We start from the raw sequence: 25495 nt of genomic DNA, 5'->3' as shown, positions 1-25495 counted from the left end.
CATAATAGCAGTAATTCTGGTGCTCAAATCTCATTCTTAATGAGCAGCACTTGTTCGACTCAAGAGCACAATTTGCCAAGTAAATTGTGAAATACTCAGTTGATTGAGGTCGAAAAACACTTGAAGGTACAATGGAAAACTTTTGTTCTGTAACCACACGTGGTAATCACTGAGGTTTAAATTCCAGCGCATTAGCAGCCAGATGAAAATGGAGATGACTTTAGATTGCGATAGCAATCAGTCTGTCAGGATCTCCTTCGTGGGGTGTTTAATCTTCACACATTTGCTTCACAGCAATCAACATTGGGCACTTTTCTTCCTCTGAGGTCAAAGTAGTTACTTAAAAGTACGGTCTCAGGGAAGAAAGTAAAGGTTTGTGCACGGAGGGAGAGATTCCAGGGGAATAGAATGTGCAGAAGTTATTTCAGAGCGGTACGTGTCTGGGACAAAGTAAAAAGACATCAGCATCTTGAATGGATCCCTGTAGCAACATGCTCTGGAGAGAAAAATGTTCAAGCAGCCTCTTCTGCCGGCTGGGACTCAGATGGGATGTGATTCAACAGAGTTATCGCACCTTTTGACTTCAGAGTATTAACATAACAGCAGCTCTGTTAAGATAGATTCTCGATCAAGTGTTGCAAATAGTTGGTTTGGAAAGAGGAGTCTTTTAAATGCAAATCACAGTGGCTGTTGCATTCCTATTACTTTCAATCTCTGACCCAGTACACTCTATCGACCGCCATATTGACGCGCTGAAACCCCTCACGTCACGGGAGCGCCTCCACCTGCGTGTGTTTAATTGCTCAGCCGATTCAGAATGTTGGTATTTTTCTGACCTTAAATATACAAGAGGCGCCTCATGCTTGATCTCCGCTGATTGTCAATTTGTCCGCTTCGTGGGGTTGACCCCCTGCGAGTCAGGGGTCAAAGCTATAACACTGAGTTGAAGCAATCCCATCAGTTTGCGGCTATGTCCTGATTTCTGCTGTCCCCAGTGTCAGTCAGCTTTTGATCACTGTAACAGAAATGGATGACATTCATACGGCGCTTAGATTAGACTCCGTGATGAGAGTCACCAGTGGATGATAAATGCATTTCTTTGTTCAGCCTCTCCTCTGACGGAAAGTGTTTTGATGCTGGAAATGCCACCGTGTGTGTTCTGGGTTTGATCTGGGAGAATCCGGGAAGTTATCGGAATGCTAATGTGAGCTAAAAATACTATTCCCTTTTTACTTTAATTGCTCTGAGAGCTTCCTATTGGGGTCGCCAATCGCCCCGATCTCTTTCTGTCTGTCATTTTCTTCCCCACACAGACCACCTACTGAGCGATCTCCTTTTTCCTCTTCATTCCTACCGCCGCTGTGGTCAACATTTTTCCACAGCTAATCCAAATCCCTCGTTTAAGAGCTATTTTAATGTCAGCTCTCCCGTCTGGGCGCATGAGCACACACCTTTAGCGAGTAAAATCAAATTAAATGGAGGAAGGAATGGCCGACGTAGGCAAGAGTAGATGTATACTTCTGTTTGCAGACTTGTATGTCTCACATTTACATGGCAATACTTACTGTAAGGCTTTATTTTACTAGTAAGGTTTCTTGCTTCCACTGATGATCCTTGACGTACATGTTTGTCATCGCAGCTTTGTGCCACAACTACACGTCTGTCACTCAGCCCAGTTGTAAAAATAGCAGGGCACAGTTTGCATTACCATCTGACGCCATGGTTATAATGAGATTTTCACATATTTGCCTTGCTGAATCCTCTTATTGCATCGTCTAAATTCGAGTCACCTGTGGTGTGCCACAAGGTCATGTGTTAGGCCCCATTTAAGTTGTCATTTATATGCTCCCCGCTCCTTTTTTAATGCATCACATTTCTACACACAATGATTTTCCAACAAATGTCTGCTCAACTTTTCATTGGTGCATTTAATGGGTTGAAATCATGAATTAAATACCAGATTGTCAATTTTAATATTTCACTGGGGGGACCATGTGACCAAGGAAGCACAGTGTTATAATGGCTAGTGATGTAGCCTCATCGCAAGAAGGTCGTACATAAGTAAACCAGTGAAGTTATCCCTTCGCTTCCTACCACAGTCCAAACACAGTTACCCCACATTGTCTGCAGGTATGGAGATATGTTCACACTGGTTTCCAGCCCCCAAAACAGCTTCCCCCACCGTGAAAGTTCCATAAAAAAGCTATATCATTCTGCTATATCATTTAGATCTAAGTTAGTCGGGGTAGGTCTTAAGTAAGTGGAATTGGATGAGACCCTATATGCTGTGGAAAACCCCAAAAACTTGGGACACTGCCATCTCTGGTTCCATCAGATCCAACTGAGTGAGTCATGAATTCCTGTGACCACCACAATCAGCTTCTCTTCCACGTCATCTCTTGGTTTTGTCGACGAATTTCCGCCCCAACATGTTGCCCCCTTGCTGTCGCACTTTATCATACAAAATCTACATTGACTTTACATGTACTTCACTCAAGATAGCTGCTTATGCACAGTGAGTGTTTGCATGAATGTTTGGGTCCTCCATCTTTGCCTGAGAAGTAAGTCCAAAAATGTCAACCAACTCAATCCATCAAAGTCTTAAATCACCGGACTTCATCCAGACTTGGACAGCCTCCTAAAACTATTCACAACTTCATGACTTGACCCCAGAAAACTCACAATTTCTTTTGAACTTTGTCTCTTACAACTCAAATCGATGTCAAATCTGGCTTCCCCCTCAAGGTGCCTGGACTTCACAGGACTCTGCACATATTTTAATGAAACAATTCTTTATTGTAGCATGTTAAACTGGCCACATTTTTCAGCACTTCTTCAGTAGTCTTGGTGTATCCCATACATTTTGGCACACGCCTCCTGTAGGGGTTAATATCACTGGGGTTGCAGGAGCACACAAGAACAATTAAGCACTTTCCACACCATTAAGTAAAAATGACGATCTTGCATGTTGTTTGAAAGAGTGATTGATAACGCCGCACGTGAACCCGCTGGAGTTCATTTTGAGTTCCTTTTGTGTACAATGTTTCGGCGATAGTATCAGCTGTCAGTGGCTGGTGATAATGAGCTGTGATGACAGTGCTGCTTAAAGGTGAAAGCTCATTAACAACCAGCAACATGCGCTCCTGCCTTTCTCTCCGGAGACATCCATCAAGGCAGGGGAGATTTTTTCAGGGAGTCACTGCAAAAAGGATTCTTACCACAAACAAAATCAATTTCTCCCAAACACAGAGGATAAATCGTAGCCAGCAGTGTCATCACAAGATAAAGTCTCACATTTTTTCAACCATTTGTTGTACCAGTGGGGGTATATTCTTTTCATGAGGGCACCACTCTCTTGTCATGCTTAATATCTAAACCCTGTCTGACAACAAAGCTCTTAATGTGTGGGTACAATTTTACTCCAGCTTCACCAGATGTTGACCATATTTTGATCTGGAGTTCCGCTCTGTGTAACCCATCAAGAGTCTGGTTCTGTTGAGGTTTCTGCCGAGAAGAGGTGAGCGTTCGGCCGTCATTTGCTCTTTGAGAGATTTAGGCTGCAGAATTACTAGGGTGTTTACTTGAGCCATTTTAACGCTGACCCTCATTGCTATCAATTCACTGAGTCAATTGTTGGCTACTGAAAAAAAAAAACATCGAAATTGGCTTCTTCTTTGATGTACCCAAACCTGATGTTGAGTCACTTATCAGCATCAGGTTTGAGTAATTTTGGATTTGTAGTTTTGGATTTGACTTTTGTGTTTGTAAAGATTGCTTTTCTCTTTCATCATCACTGGTTGTGTGACTACACAACTGAGGATCACCATCTGTTGTCCATCATTTTTATTTACTACCTTTTGTTGTTGTTACTCAACTGCTCACACTGGTCCGTCAGATCAGCTTTGTATTAGAGGATTACACAACATTCACTCCAAACTAGTGTTGAACTTTTAAGATATTTATGTCCCCAAATTTGTGTCATCAGATTAGACTGGACTTGTCTAGCGCAAAGTGAAGGGACACATAATTTTGTATTATGCATAGTAAAATGCAGTCCCATAATGCACTGCAACAGTCCTTCAGAATCAGGTTATCTATTAAAACTACTGGTGGAATGCAAACATTATACTGAAGGCTTTAAATGAAAGCCGCAGATGGATTTAAAGTGAAAAGGGAAGTGATTTGTCTCTTCCTTTGATGGTTTTTGACCATTGAAACCGAAATGAGTTACTCACCATAACTGTCAGTGGTTGTTGTTTATGCACACTCCAAGAAAAATGTACTGGCGAGAAGTCTATTGTACTATGACTTGTGTGTTCTGCTCCACGAATCTGAGGTGTTAAAACACACAGGTAGCAAAAAGAAGCTTCACTTTGCTGGTTTTAATTCTAACCAGAGTAAAGCTAATAACACATTTCTAAATCACACCGCATCAGCCTGACGTGTGGAAACTGGCCTCGGCTTCAGACGGTGAAGTGTAGCTCTTAAATGCACCAGTGGCTCCTCAAAGTCTTTGTCGTCCACCACTTGAAAGGCTCGCTTGTCAGATTCAATCAACTCCCCCAAATGTTCTTTGATTGCTACAGCTTTTGGGCTCCAGCAAGTGTTTGATGTCTTCGAATTGGGCCGCGTAAAGAAGCAGGTGGGAGCCGTGATTCCATCTAATAAATAAGCTTAGAGAACGTTTACTTACTGAATAGGTTTATGACTGTCAACTCACCAATGCGCTGATACATAAACTAACACACTGACTGGAGAGAGATTTGATGTTTTCATATCTGTTTTATGATCATCTCAGGCTTCTTTACCTCCTGTTCTTTCTGATAACTCACTCCCTGTATTCTCCATCAGGGTGCTAAGAACAATGATGTGTGAGCAGCAGTTTTCTTTTCACTTCTGAAGCCTCTTCTTCATCTGACAATAAGGAACCTTTTTTCATTTTCCTGATGCATTAGTAATGGTCAGTTCTGCGATTCTCTGTGATTTCTCCATCGTTGATGCATATGAAGAGGAATGTCTGATTCACTCGGCAACTCAACAACGATATCAAGATAGTTCGGAACAAAGAAAGTGATGCACAGCTGCCGTACACGGCTCACTATATTGTGCCAACAAATCTGCGGAAAGATAGGCAGTAAAGTAAGATGGATGGCTCTACTGATTTGTCATTTCTACAGCAGGAGGAAGGCTGTGGTGAGGTAACCGACTGCATGGTTTTGAAGGGTTGAAAATACATCACTCTTTTATGTATGTTGTTGTAACAATGGAGGCAGAAAAAAAGCTGCTCGATCGCAGCTTGTTGCGACACCCAACAAGGCTTTAACGTGACGTGATGATTATTACTTTCATGTTTATGACTGAAAAGTCGCTGACAGATGAAGGGAAAATGCACTTCTGTCTCCTCTTTTGACACCATTTCTCAGGGTGGATTGTTGAAACCTGGCCTTCTCACTGGGATTGAATTGAGACCCCTCTATCACAGGTCTCTCTTCGAGGGTTAGTCCCACCAATCTTTGGCGTTGTTGGCTTCCTACGTTTCTAGAGATCCTTTGATTGTTTTATAAAGCTCTTGATCCTTGGTCCACAGGCAGTCATTTCTTTATCTAGCCGTGGTGAGAACAACAACATTTGAAGAAGCCTCTTTGAGCTACCATGGCCCCAATCTTCCCCTTCCTTTGGGCTGCTGGAATGTAAATGTTTTTAACCGTAAACTGAAGACTCTTTTTGGTTATTTAATTTTAGGATGTTTTCATGGCGTTCTTTGGTATATTCTTAAAGCTTAAATACAGCTTTTATCAATGGTGTTTTTTCTTTTTACTTGCAAAATGCGGCCCCAGGTTTGGCTCCAGATGTAGCGTTTTCTTGATAGTGCTTCCCCATGTTCTGTCAATTACGTGTATTGTACTGTCCAGGAGAGCGTGGATTTATGGCTGGGTTCTTTGCAAGTTGTTGAAAATGATTGCATTGTTCATTTATCTTTAACATGCTAATTCAATCTACCACTGATTGGTGCTATATGATGAGACTCCATCGTCTTCAGATCCAGCCTGTCTCTTCCACAGCTCATTACAACTTCTTATGTTCATTGAAATTTTATAGTGTCATTCAAAAGAGCCATCATTGAAGCTACATCATAGTCGAGAAAAGACGATGGGCGTATAGTTTCCATGAGGAAGACTGACATAAAACTCTAATAGAATGGCCGTCCCATTTCCTACACCGTCCACTACCTGACATGCACCTGGCTATAACAGCTTTGAAACCAAAAAAACTCAGCTGCCGGAAGCACTACTGCTTTACCAAGTGACCATCACTTCTGCTGTCTGAATTCTCATAACCATTATCTCCGACTTCGGTGATAATGGACTTTAAAACTCTGCTTGGGTCTTGCCTTCTCGCGTCTTTGGAGTTAATGTTGGTTTTAAAGCCGGAAAAAGGTTCATTAAAGAGAGAAATGGTCTGTCTTTAGAGCACCATCCAATCTCCCGCTGTGCCTGAATGGTAATTATTATTTTTTATAAAGGAAGAACTTCCGCAGAAAAACTGCAGCTCGGTAAATCATCACTTTTCATCATAACTGCAGGGAAAGATCCAGACAATTGAAATTGACACATTCATCTTCGGTGACACAAAGCATTATGGGACCGCGGGCGATAGACACAATCAAAGAACTAAAAGTTGCTTCTCCTCTCTCCTCCCAGATCCCACAGATCAGCTACGCTTCGACAGCTCCGGAGTTAAGCGACGACAGGCGCTATGACTTCTTCTCCAGAGTGGTTCCTCCTGACTCCTTCCAGGCCCAGGCCATGGTGGATATTATCCGATCCCTGGGCTGGAGCTACGTCTCCACCATCGCCTCTGAGGGAAGCTACGGCGAGAAGGGAGTAGAGGCTTTCACGCAGCTCTCAAAAGAAGCAGGTACATGGGACGCCAGCTGCTGAATTAAATTTGTGTTATCCGAACGTGTATTTTTTCACTCTCTTTAAATAACTCTCCAAAAAAAAAAAATCTTTGGTTTCGGTCTGATGAATTATTGATCTGTTTCTGCTTCAGCTCCCTGGTGAATTGCGGGGTGTTACAGGAAATGTAGACAAAAACACATGATACAACATCACAAGAATAAGCACAGCCTTCCACCGCAGTTGTAGTGGTTATTGGTTAATCCAAGCGTTTCAGCTCTTTCCCACGTCAAAACAAAGGGATTTGTTTGAAATGTCAATGCTGCTTTACGCTGGAATAGTGTCCCTAAAACGCTGGGTTTGAATTCTGCAGCGCTTATTTGCGAATACGATAGTATTACATTTTTGGTTATTATCTCATATTAATTACTTAGCTCATATGCACCGTTGATGCATATTTAAATCCTATTTTCACAACTTCTTTGAGGTATTTGAGGACAAACACTTCCATCTTTTTCTTCGCTAGTTTCAAAAAAAAGTGTGCAGTGAAAATGAATAAACAGGTTAGCGGGTGTTTCCATGTTGTGCCCAGTTTGATGACAAAAACCCATCAAAAATGACTTGTTATTTAGCTTTAACCTGGTTAGCGCACGTGTTTAGCGACAAGACAGTCAGAGCTTCTTGCTTAAGGTTTTGTGTGTCCACAGCAATCAATTAAAGACTGCTTTCTTCAAACCCCTTTTCCCCAACCGTCAAAATCCAATCATTTAACAGCTGTTTTCAATGTTGACTCTCCTCATCTTTGCGGAAAAAAATCCATTCATGGCACGCTAATCAGCATTGCTCTGCGGAGATTGACATCGACTCGGCTCCTGAGGCGGCAGTTCCATTAAGCAGCAGCGAGAAGTTTTGACTGGCAAAGTGGATCAGGCAGATTTTTTGTGCGACACTCAGTCGATTATGTTTTTTTCTTTTTTTTAAAGGCCAGGTGCATCCAATTCTGGAATTCCTGACCATATTTTGAGGCATTTTATTTTGCCCTCTTTAACATGGTTTAACATGTTTATGCAGGCGTTATTTACGGCCACTGTTGCTGGGGGCCCAAAAAAAAAAAAGATAAATTATTTGACCCACTAATATACCAAATATGTAAACATATTCTTCAGCGTAATAACCCATAATTAATCTGGATGACCTCGAAGCACAGTTTGAATGGGAATGGAAAACAGACTGGATAATAATCATCTGCCAAAATAAACAATATGTGAGGAAAAAAAATGACAGTGTTGATGTAAAGTAAGTGACATTTCAAAAGAAATAAATCCATAAAAAAGAAGGAAATGAAAAGTGTTTTTAAGCGTTTTCATGTTTTTATTTATATTATTTTATACTCATGAAATGAAGCAAACTCATGTAACAGCCTTCAAACTCATGAGGTCTTCAGAGTCCAGTGTTGCCTTGTCAGCTATTTAAGGCAAATATTTCGCAGGTCCAAAGGTTGGACCAACCAACTATGGTGTTTGGTGTGCTGTGGCTGTCAGCTCCCATTCAGCACTGACCTTTTCCAAATATCAAACATGCTTCAGAGCGGAAAAGAGAGATTTGTTTTGTCACTTTATTTAGTGAAAGGAGCTACTTTCATTGCTGTGATCAATAGAAATAAAATGACATAGTTCTTTGAAAATGAAATTGATTGAGTGGCTTTCAACTGTTGTTTTTTTTCTCCCAGCAGTTGTTTGAGGCGAGAGAAGTTATGTCTTTTGGTTGAGCTCCATTCTCAGATGTTCTGAAGTGAAATGGTCACCTGTGGATCCTGCTTGTGAGTGTGGCATTAGTTCATGATGCATCTCAGAGAGTTGCAGAACAGATGTTTTTGTTCATGTCGTGGAGTGGAGACCCTCAATGTGACCTCATTTTCCTTCTTCTTTATCTTCAACTTCATGGCCTGATACCAATTTCCATCTGCACTGGCATTACTCACTTGCCCAAGATTGTTAACAATTTTATAGCATTAGCTTTAAAATCTGCCCTTCTCTCTCCCGATTTTACAGACTCGCCAAAGGTGTTTCATCCAAACTAGGAGTGAGAGAGTATAATTCAACTGCTAAACTTGATGGCAAAAGTGCAGAAACATCCATACATCTACTCTCTTCTCACTCTGTTTAAGGGAAAATAAAGACCTCTTTGAGCCACCTCCCAAAATGTCTGATCATGGATGAGTCCTGGAAGGTGAACTCAAAGATAAGGGCTGAAAAATGGGTTCAGAAACCCTGTGACAAAACCACAACAGAACAAGCCACATCGCTGGAGTCAGCGAGTATCTTTCACAGCCAAGTATCCACTGCGATTCTCACAAGAATGACCGCTGAGTGTCATCCCGAGGAAGTGGCTTGTCATTGTTGTGCCAGAGCTTGTGTAGCTGTTGTTCAGTCCCTCTCCTCGTCTTCTCTGCTCCTCTGGATTGCCTTCCTGAATTTAAGCTGGCACCAGCGGCCCAAACATCAACACTTTTAATCTGATATTAACCCAAATAAGGCAATTCGACACGTCATCTAAGCGCCACCTGAACCTGAGGAATCACAGTGAAAACATAGTTGCTTGTCTACATGAGGCTGTCAAAGTTGAGATTCCTAGACATAATAATAATGAACAGCAGTCCCATAATGTACTGCAACTGTTGAAACCCTTGTATATACACACATATATATATACAGTGTGATGAAGTCTCCTTTATGGTCGGAGGGAAAGTCCCCCTACAATTTTATTCCCTGTGAGTTAAGAGATTTAGTTTGTACTTTGTCTTCACCATCTCTGACTTTCATGCTGGTAAAAGTGGCGGGCTCTGAAGATGTCAATGATGGGCAGACAGCTTAGAAGTCGGTCAGTTCATTCATCTGTGGACTCGGCGCCAGAACAAAGCTGCTTTTAAAGACATTCTGTGTCATTAGAAATCACGGCTGCCTTCTTTTCGGTGACGCCCCCACATGTTTCTCTTCACAACTCGACCAAGGAGCAGCGGAAAGCTGTGAATCTTCTCTTAACAAGCCATTGGAATTAGTCTCGTTTGTGGGCCTGTGTTATCTTACATTAATGGTAATTGTTTCAAGTGGCAATGATCCTTTTCAGGCTAAATAGTTGTTTATATAGGTTTTAAAGAGGTTAGAGTAAAGAGCCAGGAAAGCACTTAACTAGTGGAATTTACATTTGCACGCTGATGCTGCTTCAGTCGGGGAGGAAATTCGACACAACAGCATCGAGTGATGCATATAGAAGCAGATGTGAATCAGCCGCTAAATCCGAGACGTTCACTGGTCCCACGTTATTGCAGCTTTGTTTTTCCATCCAGTTGTTTCTGCCGACCGATGAAACGTCGGAGGTTGGCTTTAAAGTGCTGTGGGGCATTTTGTGTTGGAGCCAACCCACTGGTAATTACTTAAAGGATTCTCCTGCAAATAATCCTGCAGTGGAGGGTATAAAAAGTTTGTTGAAAATAAGTTTTCCTAAGCCCATATTGTGATCAAAACCCCTTGTGTCCAAAATAGCCTGTGCTGTTCTGCATACATTGGACTTTCAGCTTCACAATATCATTTTTCATTTAATGTCTCAGAGGGGAAAGGTCAATGGTGAATTGAATATTGGAATACTTTTGGGAAGGTGGAGCTCCGAATGTGTGTCTGAAGCAATGGGGTTGCTTTAGTGTGGGCCTGCTTTCATAATGGCCCCGTAGTTGCAAGCAAGTATATAGCTGAAGCCATTGAGTAGATGTGTTGCTCCAAATAAGCGAACATTTTCCATGCAAACAAGGTTCAGTTTTTCGCAGGAATAGCTTTAGAAAGAGCTCCACATGAGCCAGGAAACTGAAACTGTTGCCATCTGTGTGGAGGACTTTTTATTCCGGCGAAAACTACCAACAAACAATGTAGAGTTTGGGAAAATAGCTCATCTCTCAGCCACATTTTTTAAGCTGAAAACAAACAAGAGTTAGTGGGGGAAATATATTTAGTCAACTAATATGTTTGTTATTAAACCAAAATAATTTGAAGCATTTACCCTAAAATAAGATCAGATAAGAGACATTACAGTCATTAGTAGTGGTTTCATTCCCAAGAGAAATTCCAGCACCAGCAAATAATGTCCTGATCACATGCTCCTCTGGGACCACGATTTCCCTATTTGTCTCAACATAGCAGCAGCAATGAAAACAGTTTTTAAAAAACGGTAGATTATTTTATTTATTTATTTTTCAGGTTCTTTAATTGCACCCTTTGGGACACACCAAATGATGTCAAACAACATTGATTCATTTGAGTAATATATGATCAAACCGACTTCCCATTTGAAACTTTACAGTGCTCCTTTCAGTTGTTCTTCATAGTGAGCATCTGCTGAACAACGTCATGTTTGTGTGTGTTTCCATTCAGCACAGACACACCGACCTTTCGCATATGTAAGTCTCGCACTATGGCGTAAACTGCAGCGTCTATTGCACAACTTTCTGGTTAGAAATGCTTGACCCTGTCGTCTCCTGAACTTCCCTGATATGTGGGAAGGCTGGTTTGTTTTGGAAGAAGAACCAGTGATGGAAAACATCAGCTACAGGCCGAGCTGCTAAAGCTCCTCAAGCAGAAATGTGCAGCGTCCTTTCCAAACAACCACAAAACCACAGAGAGCCTGTGTACATTCAACACACACCTACTGATTCCTACTCTCCACAACAGTGCATTCTATAGGCGCAAATGAATGCATGTGGTGTTTGTTGATGTGTTTTTTTTTTCTGTCTGAGTCCGCCACACACAACAAATCCAGAATTTCCACTTTGACCTCGCTGCATTACGAATCTACTTTCAGGACCGATCGCTGTCTCCTGCAGTTTTCAAACCTTGAAACGGATGGAGTCTAATGATATCCCACCGGCTCTGATCAGAACTGCGGCACGCATTAATATTTCATTTGTGTGCGTCCATGTCCAGTGTGATCGCTCGTTAAAACTCTAAGATGTTTGCCCTATGTAATGTGCATCTGAGGGGGTGGGGAGGGTGGGAACACACCACCAAATATCCTGATGCAAGGCTTCTTTTTGAAGTTTCCGTGTGCGGTATACCCCCGCCGGGTTTCAAAGTCCAACTGATTCTCCAGAATCTGGGGGCATTGTGGCCATCGACTCATGGTTTTGAGCCGCAGTCATTTTAACTATATGTTATCCGCACACAAACAAGAATAATTCCCAGCGAAGAAATGCTTCCGTCACCCAGGGCGTCTTATCTTTAATAAACACATTAATTATGTAATAGCAAAGCTGTACATTTGCGACTGGGAAGGCTGCGCTTCTGCAGCGGGCTGACTGGAGATGATTGAAATGACAAGTGAATATGAGAGGAAACAAGTGTGCTTTGTGTTGAAATATTCAACGGGCCGTGGAAACAGACTTTACTGCCGCGGCTACAAAGACGCTCCTGAAATGTAAATGAGGTCTTTAAAACCAGGCAAAACGTGGGATTGTGAAAACTGCAGCTCCCACAATGCACTGTGTCGTGGCTGGCTTTGTCAGTGGTTGTTCAGTGATGAGGCTTCTTGAGACGGTGTCCTGATTTTCAGATGGCACTAGTCAGCTGTAAAACATTTGGACTTCCTCACAACATCTCTACACCAACGGCACCAGCTAGTGGCCTCTGAAAAGTAGAACACTGTTTCATCAATCCTGCAACACTGTTTCATGATACCTATCCAAAAGGAATCTGATTTCCCCCCTATAAAGCAGTTCAGTTGAGGTTTTGTTTGTGTTTTCGAAGCCACACAGAACAACAAAGCCTTTAACCTTTATGCAGGTGAGAGTTTACATGACCTTGTTTGGTAGCAGTTCGATTTTTGCAACCAAAAATATCACAAATTTAAGCATGAAAAAATGAAAACAGCGTTTAACAAACCACTAAGGTAATTTAGAATGCAAATATAGTGTCATTTTTAAACAAATATGCGAGTACAAATTTACAAACGTGACAACTTTGTAAACTTGACGAAGGCGATGTCAGGAGTGGCACTTCCTGGGTGTGTCTCGCCTCCTGCTGACCACCTGGAGGCAGTGCCTTCACTTTAGTGATGGCTGGCTCCATCTAAAGCACAGTTCCAATTTAGGGCCTCAAATTCTCCAAAATATAAAGTGACGACTCAACATGCAATGTGTTTACTGCATTTTCAACTTGCTACTGGATTTTCCTGCATCAATTTGGACAAAAAGGTTTCTTTATATAATTTTCATAATTCACAATAATGTTTGCTTAGGTTATTAGAATGGTCTGGTGTGTAGTTTTTAATGTTTCACGAGGCTGAATTTCATCGCTGTCGTAAATCCGTCATGTCAGCACATCCAGCAGGACTGAAGGATAAACCAAACGTTGCTTTTTATGACTCCAAATCCAAATTAATAACACAAATTGCAGAGGTCAGTGACCTGAAATTGTATATATTTTAACTTTTTTATTTACATTAACTGTAGCGTTTTTTTTGCTGGAAATTGTTCTTGGACTCATGAAAATAATATTCTAGCCATGCAAGATGTTATGAATAATTGAGTGTTTTTAGATATATATTCACCCTGTCTGGTTTTCTCTGAGCCCAGTGTTTTATGACATGTAGCCTGGATGGACCCCTTCACCTGCTGCGCTGCACAGGAATAAATACCTGCTTAAATGTAGTGCTTTCACTCAGGTCATCTTGGTCGTGTGTTTTGATTTCTCTTCAGCCTTCCTTTCATGTTAGGTAACAACCAATTTTATTCTTTCGTTCTGACATTTCAGTGCATCTTTTTCCTCATTATCTATTTTGATAATGTTATTGATGACATCACTGGGTTGCACCAGCTGTAGAAATGAGGGTAGTGATAAAGGCAGATGTCTAATAATTTTGCTGGTTTCAAGTCAAAATTTGTATTGAATTTGTTGTGCATCTACTGCTCAACTAATACAAAATATAGTAAGACAGCCTGTGCAATTCTCAAAATAATAAATAATATTTGGGGTTTAAAAAACAAGAATCAATGCAGTAAAGAAATATGTTGACATTTTTTTAAATACATAAATGCATAAAAATAATAATTGAATATAAGGAATATAGGAGCATAATTGTTTTTCATAAAATTATTTTTCATTATTATGTACTGAAAATTTGTATTGAAAGTATATTTCATTTTCAATTAATTTGTGAGAGAAATGTTTGATACAGCAGCTACTGTTTAACATAAGAACAGAAACGTCTAACTGTTAAAATATCAAACTTTTCTTTCTTATCTGTCCTTATGAGGCCTAGATAAACAGGCCTCTCTTTCAGTGTTCTGAATGGTCAAATGCATGTCCTGCAGTCTATAAAGCTGTTCGGCTGAGTCATAAATCAAACAACAGATGCTCCAGAAAGTTAAAAAGAAAAATTCAAAATCCTTTATTAGTCTCACAAGCGAAAAATTTCATCATTACAGAAGAACACTGGATAAATGTGGAGGGAAAATGAAACCAATCCTTAAAAACAAGCGAAATTACGTTCTACAAATGTGTTTAAATAGGTGGTAGTATACTGCGATTTTAAACTGCTTATTTAAGTGCGTTATATGATGGAAGTGCCACTGAAATCTAGGTTGCTATTGTTGCTGTTAAACATGAGTAAAGGACTCAAACTAAAGAACATGTGGTAAACTGAACTGTTAAATACAGAGCCATGTGCAGGCAGAAATGCTGTACGTTCCAGTGGCACGCTCTAATGGCTCTCTCTATCTTTGCACGTAGATCCATGCCATCTCTTGTGTTCAGCAGCTCTGAAATGTCAGGGGCATTAGTGGGATTCGTGCCTCGCCACTTCAAGGACAACCATCTTTCCAACTAATACAATATGGCTGCCCATTACCTCACGCTGAGACCAAAGTCTGCACAGTCTTTATTGATATTGTTTATTTCTCTTTCTTCCTCTTTGTCCTTTTGTTCCATTCTTGCGGCGCACCTTGTTTCTGGCTCCAGGTGGATCTGGCAGTGATGGAGCTTGTTTGTATTTCTCTGAACATTTGAGAAAAACCTCCCACAAATATCACTGCGGAATTGATTGTACCGAGCTGCCAGCACATTTCATCAACGTAGTCATGGAGAAACTCCCGTCTGCCAGGATTAGAGCGGCGATGTTTAGCTATAGGAGGCGAATCTGAAATTTGAAATACTGTAAAACAGACCACAGTACATCTGTTTGACCCCTAGGGAGTGGAGGGACAGGCAGATGAATGTATGTGCTCCAGATGCACGTCGGCTGATTTTGATCTGTTCCCAGCTGTTTGTGTTTTCACTGTCCAGGTGATACATATAATCCAAAGCATAAATTCCATACACTTCGGGAGGCGCATCACAAGCAGGAGGCGGGAGGTTGAATCTATTATGAGCCTGCACTTTATAGGTATTTCAGCAGGCAAAAGCGCAAACATGCCCAGACTGGATTGGACTTCATTTTCCCAACCGAGAACATTTGGGATGAATAATTGAAGCAGTTAATGTAGTCTGTGACCTATGGCTTCCCTGGGAGATAAGCGGGGAACTTCCAGGGGCCCAATAAATTTCCCTATCACCCAGATGACAGCGATATTCTCATCAAAACGGGGGCAGAGGTTATAACGCCACCATGCAGGTGTGTTTGAGATTAGGGTTGGGTCGAAGAAGGTGAATGAGGAGGAAGGGGTTTTAAATGATCAGGATTTTCCGTGTTGCTTTGTGGCACTGAAAAGTGCGACCATGGGGCCCTCATGAGGTGTGAAGATGCTGAAATGTCACTATTTTTTTAACATAAATGTAACATATCTATTTTTTGTTTATTTTAGAATTTTTTTTTGTGACTTCTATTTCAGTGTATGTATGCATTATTATTATTAATATTATTATTGAAATAACTATTTGAAGCCTAATATATATATATATATTTCATTTAAAAAGTGTCTTTCTGACATATTAAAATAATAATAACAACAACAATAATAATAATAATAACAATAATAAATACAGAAAATTGTTTAAAATTTGAAAAACTGCAAAATAATAAAGATAATTCCCCCAAAATAAAACCATCTCTCTAATATTTAGACTGGTGACACTATGGAAGTGATTCATTATTTTTTAAACCTGTTCTATCTCTATTTATTCTATTATCGTAATGATTAACTGACACGTTTAACCAAATGAAGATCAATTGATAGCTAGATGCAAACACTGGTGACTTCACAAAGACAACAGGATACGCAGGAGTCAGCAAATTTTGCTTGCAACTGGGACACAATGTGCTAGAGGATATAGATGCTCAATTAGCAATTAAAAGGCCACAGGTTCGATCCCCTTCTCCTCCAGTGATTTGTCAAGTTGTCTTTGCGTGAGCGAGCTCTTGTTCATGGTAGCAGGCTCCTCCCAATGATTTTCAATGTCTTGTGATAAAGTTAGACATTGCCTTGAATGACCGTTTTTTTGTGAAATAAAATGGGCCTCAGAAACAAATGCGGTTACAACACATCGCAGTTCTCAGATCAGCTTGTGTCTACAGCTAGCTGCAATTCTGAATCATCCGTGGGGTAAATAAGTCATGGACGTACTGTAATATTCATCATAGCACAGACAGAAAATTGGCTCTCATATGAGGATCGATAAATCCAACCACCCTGACTTCCTTCAGCATTGATGTCTTGATGGGAGGGAGCTGCAACTACACCGGGACGGAGCAGACAAAAAGAGTTGTGCAGTATGTTTTGTTAGCTAGCTGTAAAATGGGAGAGAAAACAAGGGGAAGAGGGGGGAATGCATTTTAGAGGTGACTGTCACAATCTCAGAGATCAAGTATAGCTACTGAGAAGCCTGTTGCCATGTTGAGGAGACTACTAAATTCATCTGTGTTGCAGACTACATTCTCTGAACCCCAGTGCTTCATCTGCTCAGTTGGAGGTCCCAGATCAGAAAGAGGGGCTGTTCCGGCCGATGAGAAAATATAGTGACACCAGCTAGAATCCACAGCCATGGAGCGTGTGTGACAGATTTTGTTTTTTTTTCTAAAAACATTACAATTTGAGAGAGGACGTGAGGCGCAGAAGATTTGAAACATGAGTGCGTCACGTGTGTGTAACAATACTGTGATAATATTACAAGATAATGTTGTGTGGGAAATGTCGGAGGTCTGTGACCAACATGTAGTAATTAAACAGTCATGCGCGAATAGCTTTGTCCATTTGGAGCAATTTTCTATTTTCCAGAGGTCTGCGTTTTTTCCATGCTCAAGCGTGTGGCGCAGTTTTCTGCAGACAAGTCCAGTTCTTTGAATATTATAAGTGCAATTATATGTGTAGTGCTACTGGAATTGAATACAAAAATGTACTCTCAGCATCCATCTTTATTTTGGTTAAATCGTCAGTTATTTTAGAATTAAGTCGTCATAGTCATTGTTGTTTTATTTGAGAGATAAAAACAAGTGAATTTTGTTTATTTTCCAATCCACCAAAGACTGATTGTAAATAATAACTTACGACTCTTGTGTTGTTTGTGTTTAGCAAGTTAGCCTATGCTAACAAAGTTACATTTTTTGAGCTAGAATTTTGTCCTTGACTTTATGATGCTTATATATTTATTAACCATACAAATTATTTTTATTGTCATTGTCATGGATTTATCTATCTTATATCATATCGGTGTGTGTAGCATTCCTTCAACAACTTCTGTGTTGCAACATTCATCATCATTTTAACTGCAGAACAAAACAGACATTCAAAACAAAATATGTTAATTACGTTTTCTAATTCGTTTTTTGCCGTGATGTGATTCTTCAAATTCAGAATCTAAACTAAGAGGGTGCAAATCAAGCTTTGTTAGCGTTTGAAAAAATGAAGTGGAATTTTTCAATTCAGTTTGATTTATTTTCAAAATGAAGAAAAGTGAAATGTAGGCTGCTACAAATGTCGAGCTCACTGTTGTGCACCACAGGAGCACAACCCTTGGTAATAATAGTTCTTGGACAACGCTCAAGGGTGCGCTGTAGTAGACCTAAAAGGGAAAAAGAATTCCTTCTCACAGCCTGACATTTATCAGTCTCAAACCACCAGCAAGACAGACAGCTTCTCTATGAACCCACTGTTTTCGTCAAGGACTCCTTCAAGCCCACAGAATGTCTTCTAGTGACAGGTGAAGGACGGTCCAGCCCACAGAACACTCCAGTGAGAGTGCATCTCGTCTGTCTCTACTGACTGACCGGCCTCTGGACTGAGTGACAGATGAGGTTTTCTTCAGCTGTTCAATAATTTAGCCGCCGCTGCACCAGCGTCAGTCTATAACCTTTAGGTCGGTCTTAAACCTGCGGCACATCTTCTCTCTGATGATTTGACCTACTCATCATGCTTCTTATCTTCATCGCCGGCTCCTGTGGTCTGTCATCGACCGCAGTGACCTCTGCCGTATCTCCCTCTCTGCCAGACTATCATCACTCTCCACGCGGGGTCGGAAGGTTTCTCTGTCGATGTCAATCAATGCAAATTTCAATTGTGCTTTGATCATTTTTCTTTCTGATAAAGTCAAATAATGCATGAGGTTGTAAAGAATCTCAGAGACTTTATCGCCATTGACTTGCCTTTGGGTAACTCAAGGGCTGCGGGCCAAATAAGGCCGGCGATTCGATTTGATTTGCACATGTCCATGTTTGTTATGATGCTCGCCACCTCTTTTTGGTGGAGAGATTTACCAGAGCCAAACTAAAGAACAGATGGACAAATACTGGACGGACAAGCAACAGCTTAACTGACAAACTAACAGTGGAATGGACGGATGGATGGTCCCCTCTTCTTCAAAGGCTGTCTGCGACGGATCAGACAAATAGAGGTGGCAGACGGATGAACAGAGGGACGGACAAAGGGAGGGAAATGAAGGGAGGTGTTTGATGGACGAAGGAAAGATCTGTCTGATGGATGAATGAACAGGACGGATTGTCGCTTGCAAGTCTGCGCTTGACGGTGAGATGAGTGGAAGGACAAATGAATGAACAGATGCACGAATGAACTGAAAGACAAATTGAGGGAGAGACAGAGAGATGGACAAACGGTCAACTTTGTAGGAGGACAGATCTGAATCCACCAATAAAGGATGAACAAATGTATTCATGTCTCATAATAGAACCAGATCCCTGATCAGAAAACCGTGTATGGAATTGGTAAATTAAATATATTAAAATAGCAATTTTGCCATTTAGTTCGCACTGCAATGTCTGTAGGTGAAAAAAAAAATTATTTGCCAAACTCTGAGGCACCGATAAAATATTCCTTGTGACTTGTTTACATGCGTCTCTAAATAAGCGACAGTTGGAAATGGGGCTGTATTCTAAAGCGCTACAGCGTTTTCTGAGCAGAATCTGCAAACTGCCGTGTAAAATAAACCGCGCTGAAAGAGAGCTTTGGTGACATCCCTCAGCTTCTCGCACACAAAACATACAGAGCATTTCTCAGCTTCGCAGGACACCAACTGCAGCCAGGCCATTGGCTCCATTTGTACGTCCACTTAAGAGGGATAAATTCAACCATCCCAACGGTCCTTTGGAACATAACAAATGTTCCTCCCTCCGTCCTGGCTGGCTGAAGAAGAAGCCATATTTAAAGAGGCAGTTGAGCAGTTGTCATTTTGTTACTTTGCGGCTGTGACTGGAGACACGTGATCTGCCAGATAAAAGCTGTTTATATCAAAGTAATGAGCCTGAGGAGACTCGCAATTAGGAGATTCCTTCCATTTCTCTGTCTGTTCAAACTAAAAGTTTTGTCGATAGGCTGTTAGACTGCTTCACTTTGAGAAAGTTTAATTGGTTTTGGGGACAAACACTCGTTCTGCCATGAGGGATCTTATTACCTGTTGAGTCATGCTGATGGATTTGATGTTGAGCTGGAAATGATTGAGTGAAAAACAAATATTTAGTTTAGTCATGACAACTATAAGCATGTTTCCAGGAAGGGTGTGAGAGGTAGGCAGCTGCGGCGCGGTCTTCAAGTGAGCATGTTTTGAAACGGAAAACACTCATTATTTCTCTGTCCTGGCTGAATATTCAAATTCAGACTTCATCAAATTCAGCTTCAACCTTGGAGTAAATTAAAGTTTAAACAATCATCTGGCCTTGTTTTGTCTTGTCGCATTACACTCATCTACTCTCATGCATTTTAGTCCTTTAAATCCAAAAGATACTTCTGATTATTTGGATAATTACTCACTTGTAAATCTTGTTTTTGTCTGCTGCACAAGAAAATGTCAGTCATGGATGGCAGATCATCAGAAATGCAGCTTTAGTGGAGCTGAGTTAGGATGAATATTTCAGTCTGTTGACATACATAAGCCTAACAGTGTTGTTTCTGTATGTAAGGCTTTGCATGTCCCTCTTTTACGACTCCTTTCACATGTGTTTGGAAGAAGCTTCTTCTTCTTCTCTGCTCCTCTTCATCAGAGGTTAGATTAAACTATATAGAAGTCTATTTCTGACCTCAACTATGTGTCTTGCCATCAGTGTTGTAGTTGAACTACACAGCTCTACGACCACTTCCTGTAGCTTTCTCTTTGTAGTTGCAATGCTCAATGTCCAGACTACATTTTTGGCTCATGTAATGAAGAATATTGTGACCATCATTGTGTGCCATTGATGACACTGCAGTTCATCACAGGCAGGCAGGCCCGACCGCATGGCTGTTTGTAGTCCCTAAAGCAGCGTTTTGTCACTGTATGTTTTACAAATGCTCACACTACTGCCAGGCTGAGCAACATGTAGCTTCCCCAACACTGCTCTCCACAAGCTCAGGCAATTTCATGTGCTCTGTAAATCACCTTCTTTGTTCTTCTGGAAGCATTTTTCCATGGAAGAAGATGAAGCTTCTCACCGCCTCAGTCATGAGCAGCACTTGCTCATAATACATACTTGTCTGTCATTCCTGTTTGTTCTCAATGATATGGTAAACGTTCTTTTTAAAAATGTGCTCCCAGTTCATTTGTTCAGACACCATTAATATCTAAACAATCTTGGTCTCAGCACTGAGCCTTGTGGCACACCCCACCACGCCATAAATACGACTCTATTTCAGCAGCAGTGTTGAACTCCATAGTCTGTCTTTAACCTTCTAATAAAGGTGGATAAAATAAATGAAGTGGGATTAAGGCAACAGCTAAATGCCAATGGTGATAATATGCACTGCCATGCGCCTTGGAATCTTTAGCATCACATGGAAGCAATCAGTTAAAATCTCATTAAAGGTGACCTGTCTGCCAGTGATTTATTGTCAGTATTAATACTGTGATTGTTTGTTCTGGGTCACAGTGATCTCATTGCTCTCACCGTCTGATGAAAAGGCAATTGCACGGCCAAATCTTTAATATTAAATGTTTAGCTTGACAGACTGTGAGGCGTCCCTGGAGTCTCCTCGCTCTGAGATAATCCTGGTGATGGTGCGGTTGCAAAATTGCTGGTGGCCACGCGGATCATTGCCAAAATGTAAATGTGGAGGCTGTAAAAAGCACCGTGGAATCCATGTTGTTTGTATGTAGAAACGAAGCTGTTGTTGTGAGCGCGGGTTTCGCCTATACATCTGCGTGCGTGACAGGAGTCGTCCCAGAGGCCTTATCATTTTCTGCTCTCTGTTCCCCATAAAGGTGGAATCTGCATCGCCCAGTCTTTGAAAATCCCTCACAACCCAAAGCTGGAGGATTACGACAAAGCCATTCAACAGCTCCTGGAAACCCAGCACTCCAGGGCAGTCATCATCTTCGCCAGCGAGGAAGACATCCGGTGAGCCCCGCGTCGCATGCCGGCTTCATCCATGTCATTCAGGCATGGTGATGACTTGCCATGTTTAGGTGTAGGATCTGTGAGAAGCGGTTCCAGAAGAACAGCTGGAGGCAGAGCTGGTGCACGTGGGGAAGCTGCTCCTCAAACACGCCTCTGACAACACAAACAGGAGTGTGCCTCGGAGCAGCAGCGGGAATAGAGATCACAACAAGCAACACTGATATTGTTTCGTATACAGTGCCCCCTGGGAAATGTTTATGTAAAGAAACACAACATCAAATATTTACTACCTGCAAAATCAGGGTGAAGAATTCAGATCTTGATGTGGAAAGATGAAGAGACAGGGAATCCTGTCGACATCTGATAAATGAAAATAGCATTTTATCGCTCAGATAAACTGCGAAAATATTTGTTCCAACGGGGGGAGCGGGTGAGCATATATATTTAATACGCCGAGGTCAAATGACTGCTCAGTTCCGCCTTCATAAATATTGGATTTTCCATTCAAATGCAGAGGTGAAACAGGCAGATCATTTTAACGCTGATATTAATGTGAGAAGCTGAGTTAGATTGATAGTAATCCCTACTATATAATACGGTATAAATATTCCTTTTGTAATAATATCTGGGCTCAGCTAGGCTGCTGTGACCAATGTTAGATCACCTCTGATTTTATTTCCCAGTACTTGACAAAAGTTCACCCTCAATCTGGTTAATAATCGAACAAATATCACACCAATAGTCTAAGGTGTACCATGGAAGTGCAGAAGATTGGATCTGAAATGTGAATCCAGCTGCTGGAAAAACCTGGCTTTATTGAACGCTTTATTAGAGCGAGTGTGTTTTTTAATGCATAAATATCAGCTGTCCTCGAGTCACATTTCATACCAATAGTCTGGGGGTGGTGGATCACACTCCAAATACAGGGATGAAGTGGTGCTGCAGCAGGAAGCCCAGCATCTGTCTGTCAGACAGACCTTTTAGTTTGTGATCATCCAGTCAAACCACGTGTTCATCATTACAGTCTGTGCTGAATATACCTGCTTATATTCCACTTCATTGGTACTCAGTTCGAACAACTACTTCGGAAAAACTCTTTCTCAACGTAGGTCTTCAGCAGCCCCTGAACAGTTCCGTAACCCCTTGTTTACGATTTGTCCCATGTCAAAAGGCTTTAACTGAGGAAAGTCATCTCTACCTGACCGGTCAGTGTCAGTGGAAATGTGTTGGAAAACAATTTTATCTGAGGTCTGGGAGTGTTGTGTCACTCAAAACCATGCTGCGACTGTCAATAACAGTGAGACCACCAGGCTGCTCACTCCAGCTTGGACTCAATAAAAACATTGCTCTGCTCAATTGCCAGAAAAACAGAAGAATGAGTCCAGTTGCTTTAATTTATGGAGGACCGTGCAAAAGATTGATGAGAAAACGAATTACGTTTGAAAAATGAAGACTGTGGGATCAACCAAACACCACCACTTACATTTTTTTACTAACAGGGACGTATGCGGCTGTGAATTTCTCAACCATGCAGACTTCAGAAAAGTAGAAATGGACAAAAAAACTTTTAAAATGCTTCTTTTAGAACCTATAGTTAAACATTTATGAGGAAGGATACTTAGACAATGTTATGACTGAGACGAGCAAGCTTGTATGACGTGTTTAATAATAAGTTCATTGTCATCATGGAAATGATAAGGGGAAGAATAATTTATATTCCGTTATATAATGTATGATTCAAAACCATATATTCATGTTGAACATTTCACTAATCTTTCGTGTGGTGTGATGAGTCTTTGCCGCAACCAAGTGAGTCTACATGACAAACTCTGCTTGACACCACAGTAATATTTCTACCCGTGCTTTTATGTGTTATTTAATAGATATTGGAACCCACTCTCTGAACTCTAACAGTAATATCCTTGTAGGGGGGTGCTCAATGCCACAAAGAGGGCCAACCAGGTGGGCCATTTCCTGTGGATTGGATCTGACAGCTGGGGGGCCAAGAACAGCCCCATCCACCAACTGGAGGATGTAGCAGTCGGAGCAGTCACCATTTTGCCCAAACGCTCCTCCATTAAAGGTACGCACACTGGTGCACACATCACATCAAATCACATGCTGCACTGCATGAGCTTTCATTGTTTTTCACTCCCGCATGTTGGCGTTCATTGTTTTTGCCTCCGACAGTTTCCATAATTACAGATCAGAGTCAATCATAAAAATGTGAAGTCTCTTCTTGCCACATGGCTGGATCTAAACCTGTTGTTTTAATTGCTGCAAGGGTTGTCGCTGCTTTATAGGCACTTAAGATGCCCTTTTTATAGGTGGTTAAATTCAATTTTTGGGGGCATCAAATCTGCCTCCTTTCTCTTTAAAACTGTGGTGGAAAATAATTACAAAAAAAAAAAAACTGAGAATGTTCAGTTCAGAAACTATTTTTATTTATTTACTTATTTATTTTTACAGAAGAACTAGATTAACAATACTTATCTTTAAGGTGTGATAAACTTCAAATTCTTCCATGTTTGATGGCTCCATATTTATGAACCAACTTAGCTGTCAAAAGTGTATTTTTCCATTTTTTTTTTCTACCTGCCGTTGAATGTTTTACGTTCACCGTCTTGAATTATTGATGTGACAAGGTTGAGACTGCTTTCACATCCATTAATAAAGGTCTGATCCCAGTCCAATACCCAGAACAAGATAGTGTTGCAGAGAGAAGTCACCGCTGAGGTACAAGACATTTGAAGCGAACTCAGAGTCAAGTCAGCGTTCAAGACGATGAATCGAGAGACGTTCTAATGCGATGGAAGACTGCATCGCACGCGAACCACCAGCGCTTTAAGGAAGCCACATAGCTCATGCAGAGTTGGAAGAGGAAGAGACTTTCAGAGCCAGTATATCCGTTGGAGATAAAAAGGACTTTTTTTGGCAGAAAAACAATGAAGAAGACTGTTAAAATCCAAAAATATACTTAAAGTAATAGAAATAATAATAATAATAATCTGTGAAAAAAACATTACAATTCATATAAAAAAGACTGAAATTGAAAATGTTGGTAAAAATAAATAAATAATAAATAAATCAAAATCATTAACCTGTACAAAAATGTTAGAGATGGAGGTGCCAAATACAAATATGAGATGTGTTCCACCATGGAGGAGGCTCATGGGAGGTTCAGGTGGAGGACGCTGACTGGCTGTGGCAACCCCTGAAGGAAGCTTGTACATGATTTGCTGAAACCTCTGAATATTGATGCTCATGACCGACTTTAAGAGTGAACGCATTTCCAGTCGAAGATGTCTTCCACCACTGAATTATGACTGAAGTTCCGATTTCATTGAGAATGAAATTACATTATTTAAAATCGGATAGTGGAGCAGTGCCATTCATGGGAAGGGGTCAGTGTCTGGGAGGTGGAGGAAGGAGTGGAGCTGGGAAAAGCAAGACAAGTGACTGGTCACTCATGCTCAACAGGTAGCCGGCGTGTTGACACTGACCTGCTGACATCCTCACCACTTGAATGAACCAAGTCAAGTGGCTCATTCTCAGTCTAAGAAGCTGCTGCTCTTATCTGAAGCTCCAATCTTTTGATTCCAAACTGCTGCTTGGAAGGTTTCTTATTATAAAGTGTTACCAATGAGATTACGCTCTTCCCTTAAATGATGGACTTTTACCATGGAAATCAAATATTAGATCTATCCCAGGACCGCCCTCCTAATTTAGCAAATTTAGACCTTTTTTTTTTTTTTTTTTTTCTGGAGCCTCCCCTAATGAGGCTGGGTCTATCCAGGACAAAT

At 41.0% G+C, this 25495-nt stretch overlaps 1 protein-coding gene across 2 annotated transcripts in view; it reads left to right on the top strand.

Annotated features, from left to right (window-relative positions):
* The window catches only part of LOC128749466 (metabotropic glutamate receptor 7), a 95268-nt gene that overhangs the window by 32545 nt on the left and 37228 nt on the right, over window positions 1-25495 (top strand). For both annotated transcript variants that reach the window (XM_053849103.1, XM_053849104.1), the window contains exons 2-4: window positions 6702-6918; window positions 21557-21692; window positions 23621-23775. In XM_053849103.1, the coding sequence (XP_053705078.1) occupies window positions 6702-6918; window positions 21557-21692; window positions 23621-23775 (508 nt within the window). The remainder of the gene's footprint in view (window positions 1-6701; window positions 6919-21556; window positions 21693-23620; window positions 23776-25495) is intronic.

This window comes from Synchiropus splendidus, chromosome 18, assembly GCF_027744825.2.
Source record: "Synchiropus splendidus isolate RoL2022-P1 chromosome 18, RoL_Sspl_1.0, whole genome shotgun sequence".
Classification (NCBI taxonomy): domain Eukaryota; kingdom Metazoa; phylum Chordata; class Actinopteri; order Syngnathiformes; family Callionymidae; genus Synchiropus; species Synchiropus splendidus.
Note: the sequence above shows the minus strand (reverse complement) of the source record. Positions and strands in the feature narration are given on the sequence as shown.